Here is a 24,613-nt window from a genome sequence, read left to right as displayed (position 1 = left end):
AGAGGAGCAGAGGAGGGCACAGTTGCTCTCAGTGCTCAGCAAAGGCCAGATGTGGCTGATGGTTTTTCGTGTTGGGAACGTGAAGCAGCAGCAGCAGTTGTGTCCAGGCCACTCTCCTGAAAAGACTTTGGTGGTTTGGGCCAGAATTCATTTTAAAGTAGGTTTAAAGGAGATACAACACAAGAGGTTGTGCTTGTCTCCCTGTAAACATTTCCCTCTCCTCTTTTCTCCTCCTCATTCCTCTAAGTAGGTGCCTTTTGAATCCCTCCTTTTTTTTAGGTTTGAACTACCTTCCCAGGTGGCTGAAGGTGGCTTGGTGCTTTGGAGGAGAGAAATCCAACATTTACTCCCTGCTCAGCTGGACATTAATGTGAAGCAAGACCAGACCTGGGAGTAGGTTCTGTAGTTGTTACCAGAGAATGAAGTATCAGCAGTGAGGGGTGGGCTGGGGCCAGTTCTTATGCACATCTGTCCCAGGAAAAGTCAAAGGACCATATTATCTCTAGAGGCTTTTGTTCCACATTTGCTTTCTTTGGGCTGTAAGATCTTCCCTGCTAGCACAGCCACAGCTGCCGGTGGAAAACTGGGATCAAGCCGAAGGCAGAAATCTTGGCAAATGTCCTAAGGTAAAGAGAAAGATAGAAGCAAAACGCAGCATGAATCAATAGCCTTTAGGATTTTCCAGCACTGACAGTGACCCCCCTGGTCCAGAGCTCTTGCTCTTCTCCAAAATGGGTGTTTGGGAGAAGTGTCTAAGCCAGCTGTGCCCCAGCTGGTACAGCTGCTCTGTGCTTGGCAGCCTGCCTGGATCTGGAGGCTGCTGCAGACTGCTCTGGAGGCTTTGCTCCAGCAGGGACTGTCCCAATAAACGCTGGGGGACAGCCAGGCTGGCCGGGATGGGGCTGGGAGCAGTGTGACAGCCAGGCTGGCCGGGATGGGGCTGGGAGCAGTGTGACAGCCAGGCTGGCCGGGATGGGGCTGGGAGCAGTGACAGCCAGGCTGGCCGGGATGAGGCTGGGAGCAGTGTGACAGCCAGGCTGGCCGGGATGAGGCTGGGAGCAGTGTGGCTGCTCTGGCTGCTGCCATCTCCAGCCCTGTGCTCAGAGGAGGTTCCTGACTAGGCAGCCTCTCATTTCACACCCTTTTCAGGGGATGCCACTGAAAGTACCACCTTGTGCCATCCTGGGGGTTGGCAGGAGAGCGATGCTTGTGGGACAGGTGCCAGCATCAGAGCTGCCAAGTGCCAGCACTTGTGGCACTGGGAGGTGCAGCTTGCGTCACTCCAGGTGGCACACACTACTTCAAAAGCTCTTACCTGGTCTTCTCCTTATTCATCTATGTGTGTGTCTCTATCCAAATAATTTTAAATGGTGTTGTCTTGGTAGATCTCTGGATGAAGTTGTTTTGCCGTTACTACAGCATGCATATTACCTAGGTTTGTTCCTTTTTAATATTTTTTTTTTAAAGATCCACATTTTCCCATTTCTCTTATTTGTTTCTTGCAAACCTGCTTGGTAAAGCTTTGTTTCTGACTGTCCCTGTTCTTCCCCTTTCCTTAGACACAATTACACTCAAAATCTTAGACATTGAGATTTCATCCTTAGCACTTTTCCCTTTAATTTTTTCATTGTCTTTAATGGGTCGATTAAAGTCCCTCTCAATTTCTTTGCCTTCTACCATTTCAAAAATATATATTGAAAATATATTTTATTTTCTGTAGTCTTAACTGTTCCTTTGTGGCATTGTTGTTTTTTGGGGTTTTTTTCTCTATTTTCTGTAAAAAAAAAAAAAAATTAAAACCCCCAATATTTCAAATAACATCTTCCAGAGCCATATGAATTTTTTCTTAGTTCACTCCAGAATATGTGTAAAGTGATGCTTTCCTTTAAACATGCTCTGCTCAGGATTTTCCAGCTTGCTTTTGCACTTGTAGATTTAATATCCCCCCTCGCTGCTTATGTTTACACTGAACATTTGTTTTCATTTTCGGGTTATTGTTGTGTTCAGCGCAGTCTTATCACATGGGGTGCAAGCCAAATAGTCTGTAAATGATTGCACATTTTCCTATCATAGTCTATTAGCTCCTGCCAATTAACTTGTTGTCTTGTTGATAGGATTATTGCTATCTGTATGCTGCAGTAATTGTGCTTACTGAGGGATATTCATGCAGTGCTGCTGACAAATGCAATCGTTCGAAATTGGAAATACAGTTTGAAAATCTATGGAAATATTTCCTTAATCTCCTCTCTCCTTACACCAATCTGTTGCACAAGGCAAGATATTATTTGTCTTCACTGTTGTTTTTAATCTCTGCATTCTTACCCTATTTAACAGCTGCACTAATCACTGTGAGATGGTTTCTGCACAAGATTGGATATTTTCTGGGTCTCACCATATTGCATAATTTCTCTTCTGGAAGAGGAATTATGGGAAAACCATCTTCCCTGGTTTTCAAGAATCACTGGTTTGAGGAGTGGAGATGTTTTATTTGGACCACCGTGTTTAATTGCTGTGGAAGAGGAGCAGCTCAGTGTGGATTTGCCTGTTTCCTTTCCAAACAATATTCTGTGGTAATGGCTACAGGTACCATGTTTAATTAATCACGCTCAGTGGGAGGAAAAAGTATTTAAATTTATTTTAAATCTGACTTTTTCATCAAATGATGTTAGTTGTTACATTGTGAGATGTAGTGCATAACATATTCTCTTCTCTGTCTTCTTTTTCCTGGACCTTTGTTGTCACCCTCTTTTCAACCACGGCATCTGTTCCTGAAGTGAGGAGTTGTTGCATATTTGATCACTCCTTGGTTGAGTTAATTCCTTACCTCTCCCTGCCTCTCTTCCATTTCTGTTTCTCCTGCAGGAGGTCTGGTGCTGTGTGGATTTACCACAGATTGATGTGGTGAAACCACAGCGCTTGCTGGTCCTTTCTCATTGTTCTGCCTTCTCAGACTGCCTCTACACATTTTACTGCTGCTTTACACACCTCACACAGGGACACTGACCCCAAAATTGTTATTTTCTTCCCTGTTCTCTCTTGCCTCAGATATTTATCAACAGATGTCATAAAAATATTTTAAAGCTTTGCCTCACGTGCATCCTTGGACCATCCCAGCTGTAACATATCCACCATGGATACGTTACAGCTCGTTTCACAGCCCAGTGGTGCGTGTGCCTAACTGGGGCTGGTTGTCTCCTTGCCATGAAACTTTTCATCTCCTGCTTGGTTGTGTGTTCCCATTGCAGCTTCCAGAGCGGTGTCCTGGGATGGGGCAGCGCTGCTTCTGGAAAAGACCAGTGGCACAGATCCCTGCGCATGAGGGAAGAGAGTTTGCGACCTGCCAGATTTCTGAATGGGGCTGTTGGGGCCCTTAGTAAGAAGCAGCAGAGCGCTCAGCTGAGTTTATTTCCAGCTCTGCTGCCTGCCACTGCTCCTGGCCACAGCACAGTCCTGGAAATCGCGGGTCAGGCTGCGATGCGGGACCTTGCCCTGTGCCCGTGACCTCCCCGCTAAGGAGCAGCGGCGGCAGGGAATTCACCGGGAATTCATGGTCTGTCTCTTACCTCTTCCCAGCAGGTCTCGGCTCCCTGGGGCAGCGCTGCGGAGGCACCTGCGAGCGGTGGTCTCCCCGTTCCCAAGGGAAGGGAGGCGGAGCAGAGCGGGGCCGGCCCGGGACAGAGGCAGCGTGAGCCCTCCTCACAGGCGGGGGCAACGAGCCCCCTCGCACCGGCCATGAAATCAGTCATGTGTAGGTTTTTGTCCAGCCCTGGGGGGTGGGGGAAGGAATGTGGGTTGGGCGAAGTCTAGGATTACACCACCGCTGGATTTTTTTTTTTTCTTTCCACACTTTAAATAGCCAGCACCTTTCCGTCCTGCCTTCGCCTCTCCCGTCGCCCGCGCCCCGGCAGCGCCGTCCGCAAGGTAACACCTCTGTCCCCGTTTGCTTCTGCCCTGCTCCCCCTGTGCCCCTCACCCTGCCGGGGCTCAGAGGTCACGGAGCATTTTCTGCCTGTTTAATAATTTTCTAGCGTGGCGGGGTCCTGCCAGTCCCTCCTTTCGGCCGCTGTCAAACGCTTTGCCAGGGTTTCTTAGCCCTCTTCATGTGCCCAGGTGTTTTATGGAGGGACTAAGCAGGGGGAGGGGAGAGGTTGAAAGCGCTGGTTTGCCCTTTTTTAGTTCTCCCCGGATAGGGGAGAGTATCGTTTGCTGACAGTGCCTTTTCTTGCCCTCCCGGCGAGGGAGTTGCAGGCAGGGATGGATAAATGTCAGTGCAAGGCTGGGGCTGGGGGAGCACGCTCCGCAGGGCACGGAGCAGGCTCGAGGGCTGGCACTGCGCGGGGGAAAGTGCCCTCCTTGGCACGAGGTCCCCAGCAATCCCAGCTTTGACACTGGGGATTGGTAAGAACCACAATCCTCACCCTTTCTGCTGTAGGACTTGGCAGCCAGTGGGGCATCTTGCCTGGAAGGAACAGGCACAACCCTCCGTGATCCTTCCCAATGGTGTCCTCTTGGAGGTACCTGAGGGAACGTGGGACAGTGAAGTGGTGCCCACATGCTCTCTGCTGGTCTTCTCTTAGCACAGATGTATTTAGAGATGGTGCCAAAGGATCTGAGAGCAGTGCTGTGGGAAGCTTTGCAGGAAATGGGCAGATGTTTGGAAGGGCAGACCTTGAGAAAGGCAAGATCCCAGATGTTGATGATTTCTGCATGCTTTATGCTGCTGTTAGAAGGACAGCACCATTCTGAAAATCACCTTTTCATGTAGTCTTGAAGATTGTCAGCAACAGTTGCTGCCATCAAAAGGATAAACTTGCTTTCCTATCATTTCAGTTTGTTCTCTTCGTGTGTCTAGGAGTTCTGTGTGCTTTGTGGCATCCATCACATGGTCTGTAAAACCAGGCCAAGGCAACAGAAGAGAAGAGAAACCCTTATAAAATGCCTTGTCAAGTATTTGATCCTGCTGTCATCCCCCTCCAGCCCTGACACAGCAGAAGCTCCAGCCTGGGTCTTCTGTGTAACACTGGGCTAAGAGGATGGGCTTCCAGAGGCAGGACTGTTTTGAGATGAGGCAGTTTAAAATAATGAAACTAATAGTGGCTTTCAAGGACTGGTTTTGAACTCATTAGTGAAAATGCACATGCACTCCTAGCACCAGCAGAAATCTACATGAGGAGAAAGGGAAGAACAGTTTGAGATGTGTATGTGCATGTCCTTGCCCCTCTCTTGCCTCCCATGGCCCAAATTTCTGCATCTTTGTGCTGAATGTAATGAAGGAAACTCTTTTTGAAGGTGGGATGGATTACAGAGTCCCCGGTGCTGTCAGCAATGGTGAAATGGTGCCCACACACCCTGGCATGGAAAAGGAGAAGGAGGAAGAAGAGGAGGAGGACCAGACTCTGGAGCGTGGTCAATGGAACAACAAGCTGGAGTATGTCCTGTCTGTGGCTGGGGAGATCATTGGCCTGGGAAATGTCTGGCGCTTCCCCTACCTCTGCTACAAGAACGGGGGAGGTAAGTGCAGCCAGGGCCACCTGGTCACCAGCACCACTCCACAACCCCTCCCAGCTCCTCAGCTGTGCCCTAGTCATCAGTCTGAAGAGAAGGTGCCAACCTGCCAGCATGGTTCTGCAATCTAGGACTCCACCAGGGGCTTGTTTTGAACCCAGTGAGACATGGTTAACAGTGGCAATATCCCAGGGTTTCTGATTTCTGTAGCTGTGTTTCCCTGACATGAACGGAGCTCTGCTCCTGCTGGTGAAGTGGGTGGCAATATGCAGAGGGAGGGCTGGAAGAGCAGGGAGAGAGCTCAGCTTTCTGAGCCGTGTGTCTCACGTCAGGCGTTGCTGCCTTGAGGTGCTCCAGGCATCCTGTGCAAATCGGATGGGGAGTCCTGGTGGGAGAGCAGGCAGTGTCTGAGAGGCCACAGGGCCCCAGTGTCTTTGCAGGCTCTGTGAGAAGGAACTCAGGGGACTCCCAGGAGCTCTTGAACACAGCTCTTGCTCCTGTGTGTGTCCTTGGAGGGCTGGCCCCTGGGTCCCAGTGGCAGGGACAGGGCAGAGTGAAGGGGTTTCTCCTGCCTCGGGGTAGAAGTACACCACCACTCCTGCCCCACATGGCACTCCCTTGGCACCTACAGGAGCTGTAAGGTGTGGGAGAGGGGCCCCCTGCCTCTGATCCCCACGGAAGGGCTGTGGGAGCACGGGTGGACATGGGATGAAGAGACAGGGAAGCAGGGTGCTGCTGCTGGCACTCTGGCGCTGCTCAGGCTGTGCTCAGCCATCCACCCCGAGGCCAGGCTGTGCTGTGCCTTGGCTCGCTGTGCAGGTGGACGGTTGCTGCAGGCTTCCACAGCTTGTGGCTGCCTTTTAAAGGAGAAAACTATAAAAAATGAAAACACCAAGTTTTTCTCAACTTTGGCTCAGAGACATGTAGAGAGAGGGAGCTGCTCTCTGATTAGTTGCTAATTGGGCCCTCCAGAAGGGGACAGGGGAAGTGGTGCTTGGCTGGGAGCTGGCAGGGAGTGAGCACTGAGGACCCGGGGCTGAAATCCCCTGGCTTGAGCTTGCAGTAGTCTCATGGGCCTCACTAAACTGCTTTCATCCCAGTGGCATAAAAGAGGATTAAACACTGTTTAGCTACTTTCACGCCGTGCTTTCTTCAGTACTTGTTTCTTTTAACCAGGTGATCAGGCAGTCTCTTTCCCTGTTGAAAAAGGAGAATTTTTCTGCATGTTCTTTTTCTGTGGGAAATGCTTCTTGGCTGCTTATTGAGCTGTGTCTGGTCCCACTGCTGCAACTTTCCTTGGGTTATATTCCATTGATGGGAGCAGGACCTGGAATCCTGTCCAGGCGCCCCTTGCCCTGGGTGCCAGGGGAGAGCTTAGGGAGTGCTCTGGGGAGAGGGGAGCTCCTGTGCGAGCAGCAGAGGCAAGACTCAAAGGGATTTCTCAGCCTTTTTTCCCTGGAGAAATGGGCCTGAAGCAAAGTCCTGTGAAGCCCTAGAGTCTGTGAGGAATTTGAAGTCCCAGGCAGGTTTTTCATCTCCAGCCCCCTTTCCATGAGGTTAGAGCAAGGATGGTGCACGAGACTGGTGTGGTGAGGAACAGTTTCTGTAAGGTTTCTCCTGGGGCAGAGCAGTGTGGTGAGGTGGTGCAGGACACGAGTCTCCCTTCTGTCTCATGGCACCCAGCCTACTGCAGACAGCACTGGATCAAAACACTTGTAACACCTCAAACTGAATTTTAAAAGTTCCCAGAAGTTTTGCCTTACACTCCTTTAGAAATGCTGGTCCAGGCACTTGCTTCTCCCAGTCTTCTATAAAGGTGCAGGGCCTTTATCTAATTTCCAGTGCCAGGTCAATCACAGCCAGCCTACAACCACTAACTCTTGTGCCAGCACTGCCATCAGTCTGAGGTAGCTCTGCCCTGCTGGATGACTCTCTCTCCCTTCTGAACTGTGTGCAAGCAGTGGTGATAACTGCTGGCAGCTCTTGCTTTGCCTAAATATGAACCTCTTCAAGAAAAGGTATCTGCAAAATCTGAGTCATTTAAAGAGCCAGTCACTCTTCCCTTCTTTAGGGATATTTTCACATAACAAAGGAAGAGTAGTCCCTTACATATTTAATGCTCAATGCGTGATAGCAAAGCCCTACATAGTAGAGAAATACAGCAAAGAAAAGCAAAAAATTCTTCTTTGTGTGCTTGTTTGCTCTTGCTTTCCCCTGCAGGGGCAGGGCCAGGCCCTCCCTGGGCAGGCTGGCCCTGCTGATTGGGAAATAGCAGGGAAGCCTGTCTGGTGGTGTGGCCGCCAGCACTGCACCCCCTCCCCAGCTCCCCTGCCAGCCCCAAGGCCCCCCACTGCTGAAAATGAGATGGGGAGGGCACTGGGGATGGTTACAGAGAAATTTCTGCCCATGTCCCCTGCTCTGCCAGTTGATGGGGCAATTTAAAGAACACAGACACTGACAGAAAGAATGCTCTTATTTGACTGTGAATATAAAGGCAACACAAAAGTGAAATGATACACTCAATAAAACGACACACTTGGCTTTAGCAACAAGCAAAGGGAAGCAAGGTAATGCACCTAGTCATTGCTAGATGAGAGAAAGGATAGGGATTGAGATACATCACCAATTGCCTGAATACTTGTACCATCATCCAGAATCCACAGTCACTGGGAAGCCCTGTTTCATGGTGAGGACCTGGAGAGCCCTTCCCAGCAATTGAGAAAACCCTACACGGTGTGTCCACCTGTAGCTGAGGTCTCCAAATTTGTCCTGAAAGTGTGTTCAGCATTTATAGGCCCAAATCAGTAAGTCAAAGTGACTTGATAATGTTTTTAGCACAGAAACACCTGGATCTGATGGCACATGACCCAACCAGCAGGGACCAGGGTTTGGCCGGAGCTCAGGCCTCAGCTGGGAGAGTTTTCCCCTAAAATACCCTACAAACAAACCTCTGCTCGTGGCAGTTGGGAAAGTTATTTAAAATGATACATTTCTTGCAGATAACTACACAAGGTTATACAGAGCTAGCACAAGTGTCTTTATCATATATTTTTAGCTAAATAACACTGATGGTGTTGATCACACAGTGCCCAGGATTCATCCTGTGAGTCAGCTCTCACTGAGGTCTGCTGCTCAGCACGCCTGGGATGTGAGGGGATTAGGGCAGATTGCAAAGACACATCTCTACAAATTTTTTTCTCTCCACCATAATTCTGTGCTATTTCACAGCCTACATGTCAGGACCCTCCTGAAACCTTCCTGAAACTCAAGATAACCACAGGTTAGGGGACAGGCCAGGCTGCAAATAAGGGAAAACTGGGCTGGAAAGTTTGACTTGCTGCCTCAGAGACCTCTCCTGGAGTTTAGTTAAATGCAAGCTTTTATATGACAACAATCTTTCTTGGAAACAGGCTAGATTTTCATGATGATATGATTTTGTGCAAGTTAAGAGTTGAGAGGATGGTGTTAAGACAACCATTTCCCCTGCCTTTTGCCTTCACCAATTTTTGTTTGCAGCACATGGGCAGATGTGCATTGTTCCTGCAGGGCTGCCAGGTATCACAGAATCACTGAGATTAGAAAAGGCCTCTAAGATCATGGAGTCAAACCATGAAGCCAGCACCCCTTTCAGCTCCTCTTTGTCCACAGGGAGCTGCCAAGGTGCCTTCCCTGTCTGTTTTGCTCACACTTTTTTTTTTTTTTTTTTTTGCAAGAACTGGGGGCTGTGACTCTGTACCTGGCTGGGATGAGCACAGGGTGGGAATCCCAGCCAGTCCCCAAAGTGCCCCTTCCCTTTCCCAGCCCCTGGATGCTAATTAAGCTTCTTAATGAAATCTCCTGGGTTTTGAGTTCTCTTGTGCACCAGGATTGTGATTTCCCATACAGCCCCACTGAGCTGAGCCCAAAGCAGTCAGCATCACCCAGGCAGGGAAAAGGCCTGTGCAGGGAAACCACAATTACTGCCTGGCTGGGTTGCCACCTCTGACCCTGCATGCCCTCTGAGCCCACCCCAGCCAAGATGCTGCTCTCTGCTTGAGTCTGCCTCTTTCCTGACCTGTGTCCCTGCCTTGGAGCACAGCCTGAGCAGCTCCAGTGGCACATGATGTGTGAGTGGCACATGATGTGCATGCACCATCTTGTGGGGCTGTCTCCTGTGCTCCGGGGGGTAAAGGCCATTACTACAATTAACATTAGCCTGGGGTAATGAGAAGCCTGAAGCATTTAATCTCTTCCTGCCTGTTCCATGACAGGGCTGGAACAGGAGGGCAGCCCTGGCTGCTGCTGTGAGGTGCATGTTTTCCTGCACTACTTGCTCTTCCCTTGCAGGTCTGCTGCTTTTTGCCAAGCAAATGACTGAGCAACCCCACAAACTGGGCAAAATTCTCAGTCTCCATGTGCTCCTCAGTGCCTTGGTATTGGCATCCATGGGTTTGTCAACTTATTCAGACACAATAATCAATGTGAAAGGAGCCACCAATCTGATTAAAAGTTGGAATGTCTTTACAGCAGAGTGTTCTTCTGTATTTCCATACAGCTATTCACAACTTTCCTCTCCATTCTTTGTACACATTGAATTATTAATGTAATCACATCACTCCAGAAGATGAAATGTGAGGAAATTTTTTTTCCCCTGGCATCCTGTCTGTCATCTTCCAATCTCCACAGCCGCCTTCCCTCCAGGGCTGTCCCACTCAGGAAGAACCTGCCTGGTGACTGCTAGGGACAGCCTGACCTCTGTCCTCTCATGGGGCTTATTTTTCTATCTGCCAGGTGCCTTCTTCATCCCCTACCTCATCTTCCTCTTCACCTGTGGGATCCCCCTGTTCTTCCTGGAGACGGCGCTGGGGCAGTTCACGAGCCAGGGAGGGGTGACTGCCTGGCGCAGGATCTGCCCCCTCTTTGAAGGTGAGTGGAGGGGGCTGGGAGGGCATGGGGAGCTGGGGACACCCTGGGGCCCCGAGGGCACGAGCAGAGATGTGTCTCCTCACAGCCTGGATTGTTTATGCACCTCCACACATCCCCTGCCTGAGAGGGCCACTGGCTGCCCCCTTTGGATCACCTTCACCAATAGTTCTCACTGTTACATTCCATCCCAGTTTCCTTCTTCATGGCCACAGCTTTGGCAAGGAGCTTTGTGCCCAAATCAAGGTTGTTCTCTAAGAGGTAAATGGGGAAAATGCTTCTGGTGATTATGAGGAACCCAAAGCATGCTGCTGTTTGTTTGTTTTTGTTTTGTTTTTTTTTTTTAAGTCGACACTCTGTCATCTCTGTGAGTTTGCAGGTCGTGTAAAACCTTACTGGTGAAGGTGTCAGCTCTCTTAATGAATTGTCAGTAGTCAGATCCTCTGTTTCTAGCTCAGTTTCATGACAGCTATCCAGCCTCAAGCCACTGTTTTTGATTTCTCTGAAAGTCACAGTTGCCTCCTCCTCATGAACCTTTAGATGCTTCTCCAACGCCTCCCAGAGAAGGTGTGCAGTGTTAATAAAAGAGATTCACAAATGAAAATGAGAGAATTATTTTAAAAAAATTTTTTTTAGAAGAGATGTGACTCAGTAGGTGCCACACCATTGTATGTTTCTGCCCATTTGGGTGGCGTTCCAGCCATAAGCTACCCAGCATCCCTTCCACTGCCACCCTTTCCCCAGGGAAGGCTGTGGCAGGGCAGCAGGAAGAGGGGTGCCTGGGGGCCCCTGACTGGATGCCCACTGATGTGGCACGGTGGAGGGGACAGTGGCTCTGGTGGCCACCCCACTGACATGGATCCAGCAGCGTGCTCAAATTGCAGAGCAGCAGGCACAAACCCTGGGTGAGCAGCTCCCAAAGGGAATGCTGTTCCTGTCCCCTGGCACGTGGGTCACCTGCCCTTGGGGCTCGCTTTCTGCAGGAATTGGCTACGCCTCACAGGTCATCGTCGTACTGCTCAACTTCTACTACATCATTGTGCTGGCCTGGGCCTTGTTTTATCTCTTCAGTTCGTTCACCATTGACCTCCCCTGGGGCAGCTGTGACCACGAGTGGAACACAGGTGGGTGTGGAGCCCTCTCCCTGTTCTCCAGCAGATCCCACTGAGGGAAACCTGCTGCTGCCCAGGGCCAAGCCTCAGGAAAGTGTCTTGCTCCTGTGTGGGTGGGATATGGGTTTGGGGTGCTGGGTCACTGCAGTGCTGTTGGCACTTTTGTGGGAAAGGCTTAGTTGATCTCAGTCTGTGCTAGAGAAGCACCAGTGCTGTGCAGTGGTGACCTCCCTGGTGACTCCTGCTCTGGGCTCCAGCAAACATGGGTGCCCTTCCTTCTTGGCATCTTTCAATCATCCTGTTCTGTGTGTTAGCCACAGACCCAGTGCTGATCAGTACTGTATCCACTGAAAGGAAAAATTAAATGCTGTCATCTTAAGAGTCCTAGATTTCTTGCCAGCCTTTCCATGGAAGGGATTTCTTTTTGTGCATCCTTGGGACTATAACTTGTCCCAGAGTCAATGCCAGGGAGTCTCAACACTGTGGATGGACAGGGAGGGATTTTTCAGATCCTCTGGTACTCCAGGCACTGCTGCTTACAAGTTCTTGTCTCCCTGGGCCTTTCCCACAGGGAACTGCATGGAGCTTCAGAAGGCGAACTCAACCTTCAACGTGACCAGTGAAAACGCCACATCCCCAGTCATCGAGTTCTGGGAGTGAGTAAAGGACAGGCCTGTGCACCCCTTCCCTCCCAGGTGTCATTTCCCTGGGCAAGGGACACAAACTGCAGTATCACATCCTATAAACCCCCCCTTGCAAGAAGAGGACACAGAGGGGGAAGCTGAGCAGGTCAGAGTGAAGGCTCTCAGGGGCAGCCCTGTCAGTCAAGGTTAACTTCACTGCTCCTACGGTGTTGCTCTGGAGCTGGCATGCCTCAGAGCCACCCGATTTTGTCCTTCTCTGATGCTGTGTTTCTGTCCCTCTGGACCTTTTGGCCTTTTTGGTTTCACTGACCTCTTTCCTTTGAATCCATGCTGCTGTGTGACACCAGCATGTTCCCAGGACGCTCTGGCATGGTGGGCAATGACTTTTGTATGTGCACTGGTCTTATGTCAAAAATAGAAAAAGGAGTGATGTTCTCAGTATAGGGTGACTAATATGAAAGTTATGCTGAGGAGAGAAACTCACCAAAATCAAAATGCTAGGGTCAGATAACTTCACACTGAAATTTGGTCCCTTGTGTTTGTTATTTTGTCCCCTTGTGTTAGGTACCCTGGGGTACAGAGTAGCTTTATATCTGTCACAAAGGCATAGCCCTGTTGGCTTAGGATCCCTGATGATCCTCAGCTGGCCCAGTTAAGCACTGAGTGAATGACTGTGCAGGAACCCCTCTGCTGCCACCGTGCATTCCCCCTGCACGTTTGGATGGATGAGGGCCCTGTTCTGTCCCTGTCTGCCCTCAGGGGTGGATGGAGCACACACACAGCACCCCCAGGGCTTCCTCAGCTCAGCACAGGGACACTGCCTTTAAACTTCAGTGTTGCAAATTTTTTTTTGTCTCCTGTGCACTCCCTGAGCCTGTGCTCTCCCTCTGCCTGTTGCTCACAGGTGATTAGATGGTGGCCTGCCTTAGGCTGCTTTTCCTGCAGCTGAACACTGGAATTTGTTGTTTCCACCACTGCTGTGACCATCCCTGTGTCACTGGGGAATAAGCAGTATGGGACTGGAAATTTCCACTGTCCATTGCTTCTGTTCCTTCTGTTTTCACTGTCTGCAGCATCTGTTCCTGCTGTCCCTGGGCAGGGCGGTAGGAGGCCAGCATTTCTTTGAGGAGCTCTGAGCTGCCAGTGGGCTGATCACACACTGCACAGGTCTCTTCTGGCTGCAGTACAGCACCCAGTTAGTTCCAGTCCAGTGGCACCCTTTGCACTGGTTAGAGTCCACATCCTTAGAAGCAGGCAAAGAGCAAGATGACAAAGCGTATCTGAGAGTGCACTGAGATTTTTCCAGCCCTTCTCTCACCCCCTCAATCCGCTGCAAGGCTGTGGGGCAATGAGGGCAGCAGTGTGCCTTAGACAAGGGTTCTCCAGCAGCACCTTCATTTTGGGGTAATTGCTGTCCTTTTCAGCAGGGTGGACACTGCTGGTTGCGGGGCTCCAGGGTAGTGCAAGTTCCTCTCTGCTTGTCTCAGGCTTGGGTTTCTGGGACTGCACCCTGGTTCACACTCGAGTTCAAGTGTGTGGTGTAGGAGATAGAGGAGGATGAGTCCTCATTTTTGTAAGTGATGAGGAAGATTTGTCACACATATGACATGGAAAGGCTGTTATTATCTGACCTCATTTGTACCAAGGTCCACATAGGCCAGGATTTTATCTCCACACTGGCTGCAAGAGGATGCTCTAGGTGGCCTCACCTGACTGTGCAGTGGGGATGCTCATGGGTGGGTTTTAGTCACAGAATGAGATGCTGTGCTGCTCTGTGTCCTGAGGTCAGTTATGTGGCTGCCTCAAAAGAGAGAAGTGTGCTGTGGAGAAGGGGTGGGACAGCACTGCTTCTTGGGTGGTCATGATGGATTCTGCATGGTAAGTGCAGTGTACCCCTGACTGTGAGGATTGCAGCGTGTCAGAAAAGTAGGTGAACATTGTGTATCCATGTGTGACCTGCCAGGCTAGCAGTATTTTTCAGAGAAGAGCCCTGCTTAATTTCTCTGAGGCTTTCAGCTCAGACCTGAACCTTGTTAGTAAGACAGCTTTTCTCCCTAAAGCCATCAGGCACTGAGGAGGTGAGAACCAGCATGGTGTTAGGAATATTAGTGGCCAGCATCAGTGACCCCTGCATGTTTTTTTGCTTCCCCCCAATGCAGGAGGCGAGTGCTAAAGATTTCTGATGGCATCCAGCACCTGGGTGGTCTCCGCTGGGAGCTGGCTCTGTGTCTCTTGCTGGCTTGGATCATCTGCTACTTCTGCATTTGGAAAGGGGTCAAATCCACGGGCAAGGTGAGTCCTTGGTTCAGGCTAAGCCTCTTCCCTTGGTCACAGCACTGGTTTAACTCAGCTTTTACAGGTTCAGAGAGGTCCTTGAGGTCCCCTGGGAACCACTGTCTGCATAAGCTGGTGGGAGCCTGTAGGGCTCAATGTGCAGCAGGAGTGTGAGTCAGGCTCTGTGGTTTTGGGTAGGAAAGGATGGGAGCACCGAGGCATCTCAGAGCATCAACTTCCAAGGTGTATATCCCCATCTAATCCCTCTCCATCCACAGGCTGAGGAGACCCTGCAGTCTTCCTTTGTCTGGGGTGGTTGCATGTTCCCTTCCCACCACAGCATGAGCAAGCAGCAGGTTTTTGCCTCTACTAGAAAATCTTCAAAATTAGATATTAAAAAAGGTAACCATGATGGCCCCCAAGCCCTCTCTGCCTCAGCACCATAGGAGCTGTCCTTTTATGCTTTCTGTTTGTCCCAGCTCTTCCTGCAGTTGCTCATGTTCTCCAGCAGTAAAGGTCTCCTTTTTCTATCCCCACAGTAGTCACCCCAGAGTTATTTCTTTTAATGTTTTTGGGAAAAAAAATGGTGTTGCTGTCCAGCTCCATTCCATGCTGTCTGTTACAGAGTGTGCCACTCTGATTTGCACTGACCCCATTACTTAGTTTCTGCTACTGCCTCCTGACCCCATTCCCAGCTAGCTTTGTCTGGAGCCAGCAAGAACAGATGGAAATGAAAAGGTTTAGTGTATTTCCTAAATGGTGTATTCTCTGCATGTCTTGAACAAGCCATCATGTGTGATGGGGTGTAAACTTTAGCTGCACCCATTTCTATCAATGATGGCATGGATGTTAGCAGTTTCTCTTGCTTCCAGAATGGTCTGGGATTATGAAACATGACAGGGAAATCAAACATCTTGCAGGGGTGATATTTTCTGGTTTCCATGGAATAAAATTAGAAGAAAAGAGCAACTGCTAGCTGTGGTGGCCTGGTAAAAGAAAACGGAGGCAGTCTAATAACAGCAAATATGATACGAAGATACAGCCAATGTAGTGTGGGAAGTCCTGAGAACAGATTCCATCTATTTTAGATACAAGTTCTTGGTCAGATGCAAGTGATTTTTAGCAAAAAAGTACTAGTGATAGTGAAATTTTGAAAACAGAAACCTTCTTTCATTGAAGCAACAGTGTCCATAGGTTTACCAACCCTCCACGTATTTAATAATCTGACTAAAAATGATGGCTGTAGGAATATAACCCCACTGGGAAAGGAATATTCCTTAATTCTGAGGATTTGCCTGTGGAGGGTCAACACCTTGAGCTGAAATCACCCTACTCGGATCAGCAGTGGTTCTGATACTCCAGCACAGGGACTGACCCCAGGAGCACTCCCACAGGCAGGAGGTTGTCACAGATGGAACCACTTTGCTGAGGCATGTGGATCAGATTCAAATAAAACCCTGGATGTTGTTGAGCAGCATGTGACAGAATGATCACACTGATCCCGGCAAGGTTCCTAGTGATGTAAGTGCTAACAATGCCCAAAAAATAAAAAATATTGGCTCTGAGCCAAGCACTGAGTAATATCTCATTGGATCCAGATGTTCCTATTGTTACAAGTTTGGCAATATTAATCCAGCAAAACATTCTCCAAATTCAGGTCTCTGGTCTCAGTGGAGGTGTGAGTGACTGTGGAGTGAAAAGCTTAACACAGAAATTCACACAGGCAGTAAAGCACATAGGATGTTACCAAAACATGAATCCAAATCATATGCCAGAAAAATACCAGTTTGTGCCCTGAGCTCCTAAAACTGATGTTATTTAGAGATTAAGCCAATGTGCAACCTGGCATCCTGGAAGAACGTGCACTAAGGTTCAAAGACAATGAGTTGTTTTTATGATTTTTGTTTTTAGTCTTGCTTTCATGGGCTGAGAAAGCTTGGACTTGCATCCCATTATTTCCTGAAGGAAGACTTTGGTTGTGTGCTAAATACAGCGATGATGGTTAAAATTGCAGGACCTGCAGATTTGATTTACTGTCACTGTACAGCTCTAAATCAAAGGCTCCTTGAAAATTTGAGACTGTAGGGAATTTACTTGCTGAAGGATCCTGTCCTTGGTGTCTACAGTGTTCAGGATGCACACTCAGAGGGACTAACCTGCTCCAGATATCTCAGGCAATGCAGAGCCTCAGCAAGGAGGTATTTTTCACTGATCTCTGTGTCAGTGTTGTCTGCTGAGATACATAGAGCAGGCCATGTGAAATGCATAGAAAACCTGGAGTTGCAGACAGAGATGATATTCTAGTATTGGGTTTTTTCAAGGATGAGGTATCTTTCAAATCCTGTCCTACAATACAAAACTGAATGACTGGAGGGTGTGTGTCCTGACTTAGGGGAGGACTCACAGAATCAGGTGCTTTGGACATTGCTTTATTCAGATGGAATCTATCAGAGTGGATCCAGAAAACAAAATCTCGTTTTGAATTACTGCTCAGATCATAAAGATTACCCAGGGGCAGAGCAGAAGTGGTCATACTTCTGGGAAGTATGGGAAAAGGGAAAATCATATGCTTTCCAGGGAAAGCATATGCCTGTTCTCAGTAGGATGTCCCCTAACGCAGAAATCACCAAAGATGAGTCACAGCCGGTGACTCCCGCTAAGAGATGGTGGGCTTTAGGATTTTAAAGCAACTTATTCTGGATGGATGGGCATGTGTGAGAAATGGGTTATTTCACATCATTACATTTTGCACTTTCTCCAGAGATGAGCTCTCCAGTGCACAACTGCCAGAGCTGAGAAAAGAGCTGTAGGGTAGTGTTCAGGTGAAGCATGCTGATGCAAGTCCTTGCTCAGCACGTCCACACAGGAAAAAACCTGAAGAAGCAACATTTCTTTTTTTTGGCCTAGCATGATAATGAACAACCTCTTCTCAAGGTGGCCAATAATTCTTTAAGGTGTGGAAGCAATGCAAAAGGATTAATCACATTACTTGAATTGTTGAGGAGGTTGCATGAGCTCTCAATATCATTTTGTGTGGGAAACAGACTGCAATGTGGTGTCAATGTGGCATGCTACAGCAGTTACCCTGACCAGTCCTGAAAGTACCCTGGTAGTCCCCAAACTGAGTGTCACATTCACCAGAGGTGAAGTCCCTGAAAGGATTATCTGATACTGGTTTCCAGCTTTCCCCCAAGGGATGTAGCTCCTTTGCTAGAGGAAAGTGGTTTTAACGCTGCCTGAGCGTGTCTGCAATGCTCATAGGGCTAGTGACACAAAAAGCAAGAGGACACGGGTTCAAGGTCCTGGTGGGTCTGCATTCTTAGTGGCAATTCTGAGACTTGCAGCCCTGCTCTGCCTGAAATGCCCATGATGAGGTCCCTCAGAGGCAGTGCTGAGAGTCACTGCAGTGGGAAGGGCTGGGCAGAACCCCTTTGCCAGTTCCAGCCCTGAGCTGGGGACCCCAGCATTGTCCCTGGTGGTCCTTCAGTGGCAATCATGTTTCAAGGCATGAAACAACCCCAGCATTGTCCCTGGTGGTCCTTCAGTGGCAATCATGTTTCAAGGCATTACCTGCACACCCCTTCACCCTTGCCCTAAACACTATGGAGAAGAGACTGTGTGTCACTCAGACTCTCTTTGGAGTAGGGATGTGAAGATGGATACTGGGGGCAGGTCCTTCCCTGATGCATGTAGATATTACACCACTGGCTTCAGAAAACCCACTCTGACTCCAGCCTGCTGACAGCCTGGCTCAGGGTCTGGATTGCTCTAGGACTAGAAAGATTTTTCTCTGCCTCCAGACATGCAATAGCATGTCATAAGTTTCCTGAATGCATTTTAAAATATGTTTCTTTCTACTGCAGGAGACATCAAGCTGCTCAGCAAAGCACCTTGATGTTCCCTGCCCTCCTCTCCTAGCCGAGGGCTCAGTGCTGTGCCACTGGCTGGCGCTGTGTGCTCTGGCCCATGCTGCTCTCTCACACTTGTCCCTTCCTGCTCCTCCCAGGTGGTATATTTCACTGCCACGTTCCCATACGTCATGCTGATTGTTCTGCTGATCAGGGGAGTCTCCTTACCTGGGGCATCCCAGGGAATCCTCTTTTACCTTTATCCAGACATCAGTCGCCTTGGAGATCCTCAGGTAAGGTGGAAGGGGGGGAATGAACAGCTAAGCTGTGCTTGCATGGATTCCTCTGGCAGCCCTCACTCTCTCCTTTTGGTTTTCCTACTCTCTTCCTTCCAGTTTCTACTTTCTGACCCCTCTTTTGCCCCTCTGTAAGGCAGAGCTGTGATACTGATGTCTTTTCTCACAGTCTCTGCTCTCTTTTCCTCCAGTGCTGTTCCCATATTTTCCTGTCTGAGTTGAGTCTGAATTGCTCAGGGGAATGGGCAGTGGGATTTAATCCTTTCTCATGAGTGGTGCAAACTATCCCTCCTGTTTCCTGGGGAGGCTCCTCTGCTGTGGAGCCAGACAGTGCATGGGGTGCCACTATCCATTGTGCTGGCAGCTTGTGGGGATGAGCCCTGCTCTCCTGGAACATTTGCTCCATCTTCCTTGGGAAGCATGCCAGGTGCATGGATGATGGGAGCCATGGCATGCTGCAGCAGCAATCCCTGGGACCTGGCCGCCTTTCTCTCCTTCCCATCCCTGGTGAGAAATTCCTGCCTGTTTGACAGGAGGGTCAGCACCCGACTGCTGCTTTTAATCTCTTTGGGACAAGTTCTTCCATGTTAAATCCTGGCTCCAGCTGAGCTACTGTACCAGCCTTTGTGTGAAGGTGTTTCCAAAGGAGATTAAAGGGTGCCTGCCTGGAAAATAGGCCAGCAAAACCCTTAGTAACCCTATTAACTCTTTCTGGTCTAGCACCAGTGCTGCCTCAGTTATCACTTTTGCAAATGGGAACAATAAGCTGGTGGATGTATGGCAGGTGGGTAGGGCAGCTGCTCCATCAGCATGGAGGTCCAGAAAAACATGGAAGGGTGTGAGAACAGGTCTGTGTTTGCTGTGACTGTGTCTCTGTTTGCACTGATGAGGTGCAAGAGGCTTCTGAAATGAAATAATATTTTTGAGTGGTGCTCCTTCTCTTATGCCAAGTCCTGTTGTTACCGTGGCTGTGTTGCCCAGGGGACTGAACTAAGCCTCCTCAGGCATGACATGGCTGGTTCTAGCTGTGTCCTCATTAGGTCTGTCCTGGCAAACTTTTTCAAGTGCAGCCTGTGCTTTAGAAGCAGATCTTCCTTCCAGCCTAGAAAATGCTGGCAGAAAGGCAGAGTAACCCTTCAAAGGAAGAGGGTGGCTCTGAACAAGAGGAGGAAAACTGCTGAAGCAAGGGAGGAAAACTTGCTTCTCCCTCTCCACTCCACATTCTCTGATGAATGCTTTACTTCTGAGAGAGAAAAGCAGGATTTGGCAGTGATGGTTGCCTTCCTCTAGAGTGTTTTAACCATCCTACTGAACTGTGTAGCAGGACTTGAGTCTTTTGTGTCTTCCCATCAGAGAGGGAAGGGTTAGTGCCCCAAGCCCCACATATGTGTGTGGCTGTGCCCCCCTGTCTCTGTGCAGGGACTGTGGTGTGACTCCTGGCAGCCCATGGGGACCAAGCTGATTATAATTAATTTGTGCTCAAAGGACAGTGAGCTGTAATTGTTTACCAGCAATTCTGTACTGCCTTGAAAAATGGAATATTCTTTAGTGCTTGGGGAAGGGATTTTGGAAATTAAAAAAAAAAAAAAATGACCTCTCCAATCTGAGCCTTATGAGAAGGCATCTCAAGGGGAGGTTTAAACAAAGGGCAAACAATATGCAAGGGGACAAAATCCAAGCTCCTCTAAAGTATATGAAAAACTACGTGAAAAGAGGGTATGAATTATTTATCAGATTCTACCAGGGGAGCAGCAACAGCTGAGATGTGATTAAATGTCAGAATATCAGGCTGGTGTGTGGAAATCATTGCTTTCCACCTGACAAGTGACCTTGGACAGAACTGGGAAACCCTGTCTATGAGAGCTCAGTCGAGCTGATTGGTAATGGTCTCTTCTGGCTCTGAAGTGCCCTAAATCTTCCTGCATCTTCATTTTCTCAATCTGTGAAATGCCTATAATTAAAATGGTAAATGAATTGCAGTTGATAGGTAGATCAGACCATACAGAGAACTGCCAAACTGAGGTGTTGATAAGGAAGGCCAGTTATGCTCAAATATGAGCAGATAACAGCAAAACCACCAAAGAGATAATCTATTTTGAACTGCATGTCCCCAAACCAAAACCCAAACAAAAAAAATCTAAAAAACGAGCTCGTAGCTAATTTTTTCAATATGTAGATTATTTAATATTATGATGTTATCTTGTCAGTCATAACTAGGCCCAAAGTCTTTTCTCACTTCTTGACTGCATTGCTGTGCTCCAGATGCATCCTGTGTGTTTCACAGTGTGGATCAACGGAAGGTCTTGAGGTCATCCTTTGCTTGTACTTTTGATCACTTCACCCTTTGCATTTATTGATTTTATAAATTGTTTTATTCAGCAGGAAATGCTGGAAATTTATGAATGCGATTAAGGAGAGGGATGCATAGTAGGATCCACCAGTGAGAAGATGAAAAGAGAGGAATTCAGAGTAGAACTAAGATTTAAGTGTGTAAAACTTGTCATTAAAAGAATTTTTTCAGATGCTGTCAGGCTTTCTGTTGATTGAAGCTTTCATATCACTGCCAGTCACTGTTTAGACAGACAGATATAAAGAGAGGATGGGTGGGGCTGATGCAGAAAGGACTGTCTCTTGTGTTTGGGTTTGTTTTAAAGAAGAGAAATGTAACAGTCTCCTTTCACTCTGGTATCAAGTCTTAACTAAATTTCCTTAGGCTTAATGCTGAGTGAGAATGGAGAAGTTGTGCTCAGAGTTTGTGTCTCTCTGGAAAAGCAGCAAATGTTTCTCAAAGCCTCCCACTCTTGTTTTCCTCTTGAAATTTCCAGAAAACACCCACCATGCTGTATTTGCTTGTACTTTATCCAGTCTTTATATAAAGAAAGAAGCTTCTGTGATAAGTTGCTTTCCACCCATCCCAGATGTGCTGAAGGCCCCTGAATTTGGGGGCTGTATCCCAGTCCTGGGGCAGGGAAGCACACACCAGAGGTGCCAATAGTCAGCAGATTTGAGCATTTATTTCTGAATATCCTTCCCTACATATCTCTCATTTTCTTTCACCTGATGATTGGTTTTTGGAGTGTTTGCCCTGCAGATTTCCCTCATGGTTCTTGTTTCCCATCAGACAGGACAGAGAGGGAAGGCAAGAGAAGATGCCCCCAGTGGGGGGCCTGTGGCTGCAGAGGGGGAATGCTGAGGCCATGGTTTGGACCAGGGCAGCTCTCACAGCCAATGCTGAGCTGAGGATAAACCCCTCCAGCCACCACAGGGAGGATGAGAGATATGTGCATCTTGCAGGGCTAGGACCCGCTGGGTTAACCACGGGCCCCTGAAGCCATGCTGGGAAGGGGTCAGAGCCCCAAATTCAGGCCCTTCCTGCTGCTGCTCCATGGCCAGCAAACGCTGCTGCTTCCCTGTGAGAGGAGAGGGCGACCACAGGCCTCCTAAATATTATTTGTTCCCCGTATTTATTGTTGTCACAGCAGGCCGGGGTCCTGACCCAGCACAGCTTTCCCCTTCCGCAGGCGGGTGTTTGTTTCGGCGCGGAGCAGCTCCCGCTGGGCCCCGTGCGGACACGTCCCCCGGCAGGCCTCTGCTTGTCCTGGCTGAGGGGCTGCGAGCCCGGGCACTGCTCCCGCTCCGCCCTGGGCACAGAGGGCAGGCACCGGGCAGCAGGCAGGGACGGCTTGGTGCTCCCACAGCGTGCCAGAGGGGCTGGGGGCTGGAATCCGGCCTCGCTGGAGCAATGCATCCCCGTGGGGCTGCATTTCCTCCGCCTCCTTGTCCCACGCCTGTTGCCAGCCCTGCTGCCACGGGACCCGGCCGCGCAGCCCTGCTGAGCCTGATCTCAGCGCTGACATAGCAGGAAGCAATAAAGCTGTCTGTCTGTCTGTCTGCCCGCAAGCAACAGGGCGGGGAGGGCCATAAAGCCCGGCTTCCCAGGCAGCAAGGAGCGTCCCCCGGAGCACCGCTCGCCCCTTTGCACCCCCGGGGCAGGCAGCTGCGGTCCGTGGGACGAACCACAAACCTGTTTGTTTTCTTTTGCTGTTTAAAGTAACCCCGGTGGTGGGAGGGCCCTCCTGAGTGCAAAATGTCCCTCCAGCCCCCCAGGTGTCCTGAGGTGTGGGGATAAGATGAGGTCAGTGTTCTCGGGCAGGGCATTGTGTGGGCCTTGAGTGCTGGCAGAGGGAGATGAACTAGGGAACAAAGCCCCTGTTCCTCACTCCCGAGGAGAATTTTCCAAGCAGATGGGGCTCTGGGATTGGGAACATGATGCTGGGCAAATGGAACAGGAACACTTTACAAATGCCAGTGACCCATTCCTTGTCTCCTCTCTGCTGGGGTGAATGGGGATGGGGGAAGCATTGCCCTCAGCTCTGTGCTGGTGCAGCACGGTGGGATGTGGGCTGCATCTTCAGGCTGGGGACTGTGGGCCAGTCCTGGGTGAAGGGGAATGTCAATGTGCTGGAAATCGAGCCCTGGGAGTCTTGCAGTAAAACCTTGGGAGTCACCATGTCCCTTTCTGTGTTTGTGTGGTGCAGTGGGTGGCTGTGGGTAGTGCCAGCGTCACAGGCTGACTCGTGAGCCGTGATGCTGTGAGCAGAAGAAATGCTGCTTGATCTGTAGCTCAAGACTTGGCTGGGTTTTGCTCTCTGCTATGCATTGCACCAAGTGTGACCCTCCACACAGCATGTACCCGCTCCGTGCTGTGCTGTCTCTGCTTGCTGATGGGGACAGTTCAGTGCTTCTCAGCATGCCACCTATATTTGATGTATGGCACCCACTGGGGTTCAATAACGTTTTGCTTGAAAGTGGTCTTGCTGTTATTTGTAAAGTGCTTTGAGAACTTCCTAAGGAAGGACCTGTTTCAGTACTGGGAGCTATTAAATTCCAGTACATGTAATAAAGTGAATATTGCTGAGAAAATTAAGAGACAAAGGAATGGTCATAACCATTTTGAATAACTGCAGCTCAGATGTAAAGGTTTTAGCTAAAAACAGAGTAGGAGGCTATTGCAAACTGGACCAAAAAACATGTTCAAAGAATTTGAATTATGAATTGAATAAAATGGATGGCTTAGAAAAATGCAATCATTAAATCAAAATACCCATACTGCCAATATGCCAGCAAAAGCTGAACAGGATAAACTTTACCAGTCTCTTTGGGAGCAGTGGCCAGAGAACAGCAGGATGCTTTTATCTGCAGCGGAAAGAGAGCCCTGCCTGACCCTGCGAGGCCTTTTAGTCAGACTGGTCTGGGAACAACTGAAAAAAGACATTTCTCTGAGTCACTACAGGGAGAGAAATGAGCACAGGCAGCAGACTGGGGAGAAAATGTTTGAGTTGCTGTTGACTGAAGTGAATGGTCTGTGTAGCCCCCATGAGCCCTGTGGGGCTGGATGGGCACTGGTGCTGCTGGAGGAGGCTGGACCCTTTCCACTCCCAGTGACCCCACAGTCCTGGGACTTGCTGCTGCTGCTTGACCCCATCACCAGTGGGTCAGGAGCACACATGGCATCAGTCCTGTGGTAGTCCTTTGCCACCCCACCAAGAAATTTGGGGGAAGCAGTCGGGAATTGCAAGGAAACAGGGAAGGTTGTAGATGTCTCTTGTCTTTGGCCCAAGAGCTGCAGTAAGCTTTTAATGCCTGAAATAATGTGCAGGCAGCCTGAGCTGGTGTTCACAGTCATGCTAAGTAGGACCATAAGCTCTGCAAGTCAAACTTAGCTTTATTTATGGTTTCAGCAACAGGCTGCCTTGCTTCAAACAGGAGCATATGTTAAGGGAGGTCCTGTATTCCCTAAAGATATCCCTTTGGGGCTGGCCTCCCACACAGCCAGGTGTGCACCCCACAGGTGTGAGACTGGGCAGAGCAGGCAGTGAAGGGAGGAGCCACAGACCCCATGCCGGTCTCTGCTACACAAGTCAGGGTTATCATTGCATTTTAGAAATGAGCCATGTCATAAACCACAGAGCTAATGAAGCTTGGTCTCTTGATATTTGGCTTCCACCATGGCTGGTAAAGCACCAGTTCTT

The 24,613-nt window shown here is 49.3% G+C and overlaps 1 protein-coding gene across 1 annotated transcript in view; it reads left to right on the top strand.

Moving 5' to 3' along the window:
- Nucleotides 1–24,613, top strand: part of LOC121362680 (sodium- and chloride-dependent betaine transporter-like) — an 83,778-nt gene that overhangs the window by 6,121 nt on the left and 53,044 nt on the right. Inside the window, 8 exon segments of the mRNA XM_041484368.1 lie at nt 3,574–3,748; nt 3,857–3,921; nt 5,290–5,511; nt 10,276–10,410; nt 11,391–11,531; nt 12,091–12,175; nt 14,323–14,455; nt 18,444–18,578. Of these exon segments, the coding sequence (XP_041340302.1) occupies nt 5,295–5,511; nt 10,276–10,410; nt 11,391–11,531; nt 12,091–12,175; nt 14,323–14,455; nt 18,444–18,578 (846 nt within the window). The 5' untranslated portion in view covers nt 3,574–3,748; nt 3,857–3,921; nt 5,290–5,294.

The sequence above is a fragment of the Pyrgilauda ruficollis genome, unplaced genomic scaffold (genome assembly GCF_017590135.1).
Source record: "Pyrgilauda ruficollis isolate IOZ18807 unplaced genomic scaffold, ASM1759013v1 scaffold66, whole genome shotgun sequence".
Taxonomy (NCBI): domain Eukaryota; kingdom Metazoa; phylum Chordata; class Aves; order Passeriformes; family Passeridae; genus Pyrgilauda; species Pyrgilauda ruficollis.
This window is presented reverse-complemented; position numbering and strand designations above follow the sequence as displayed.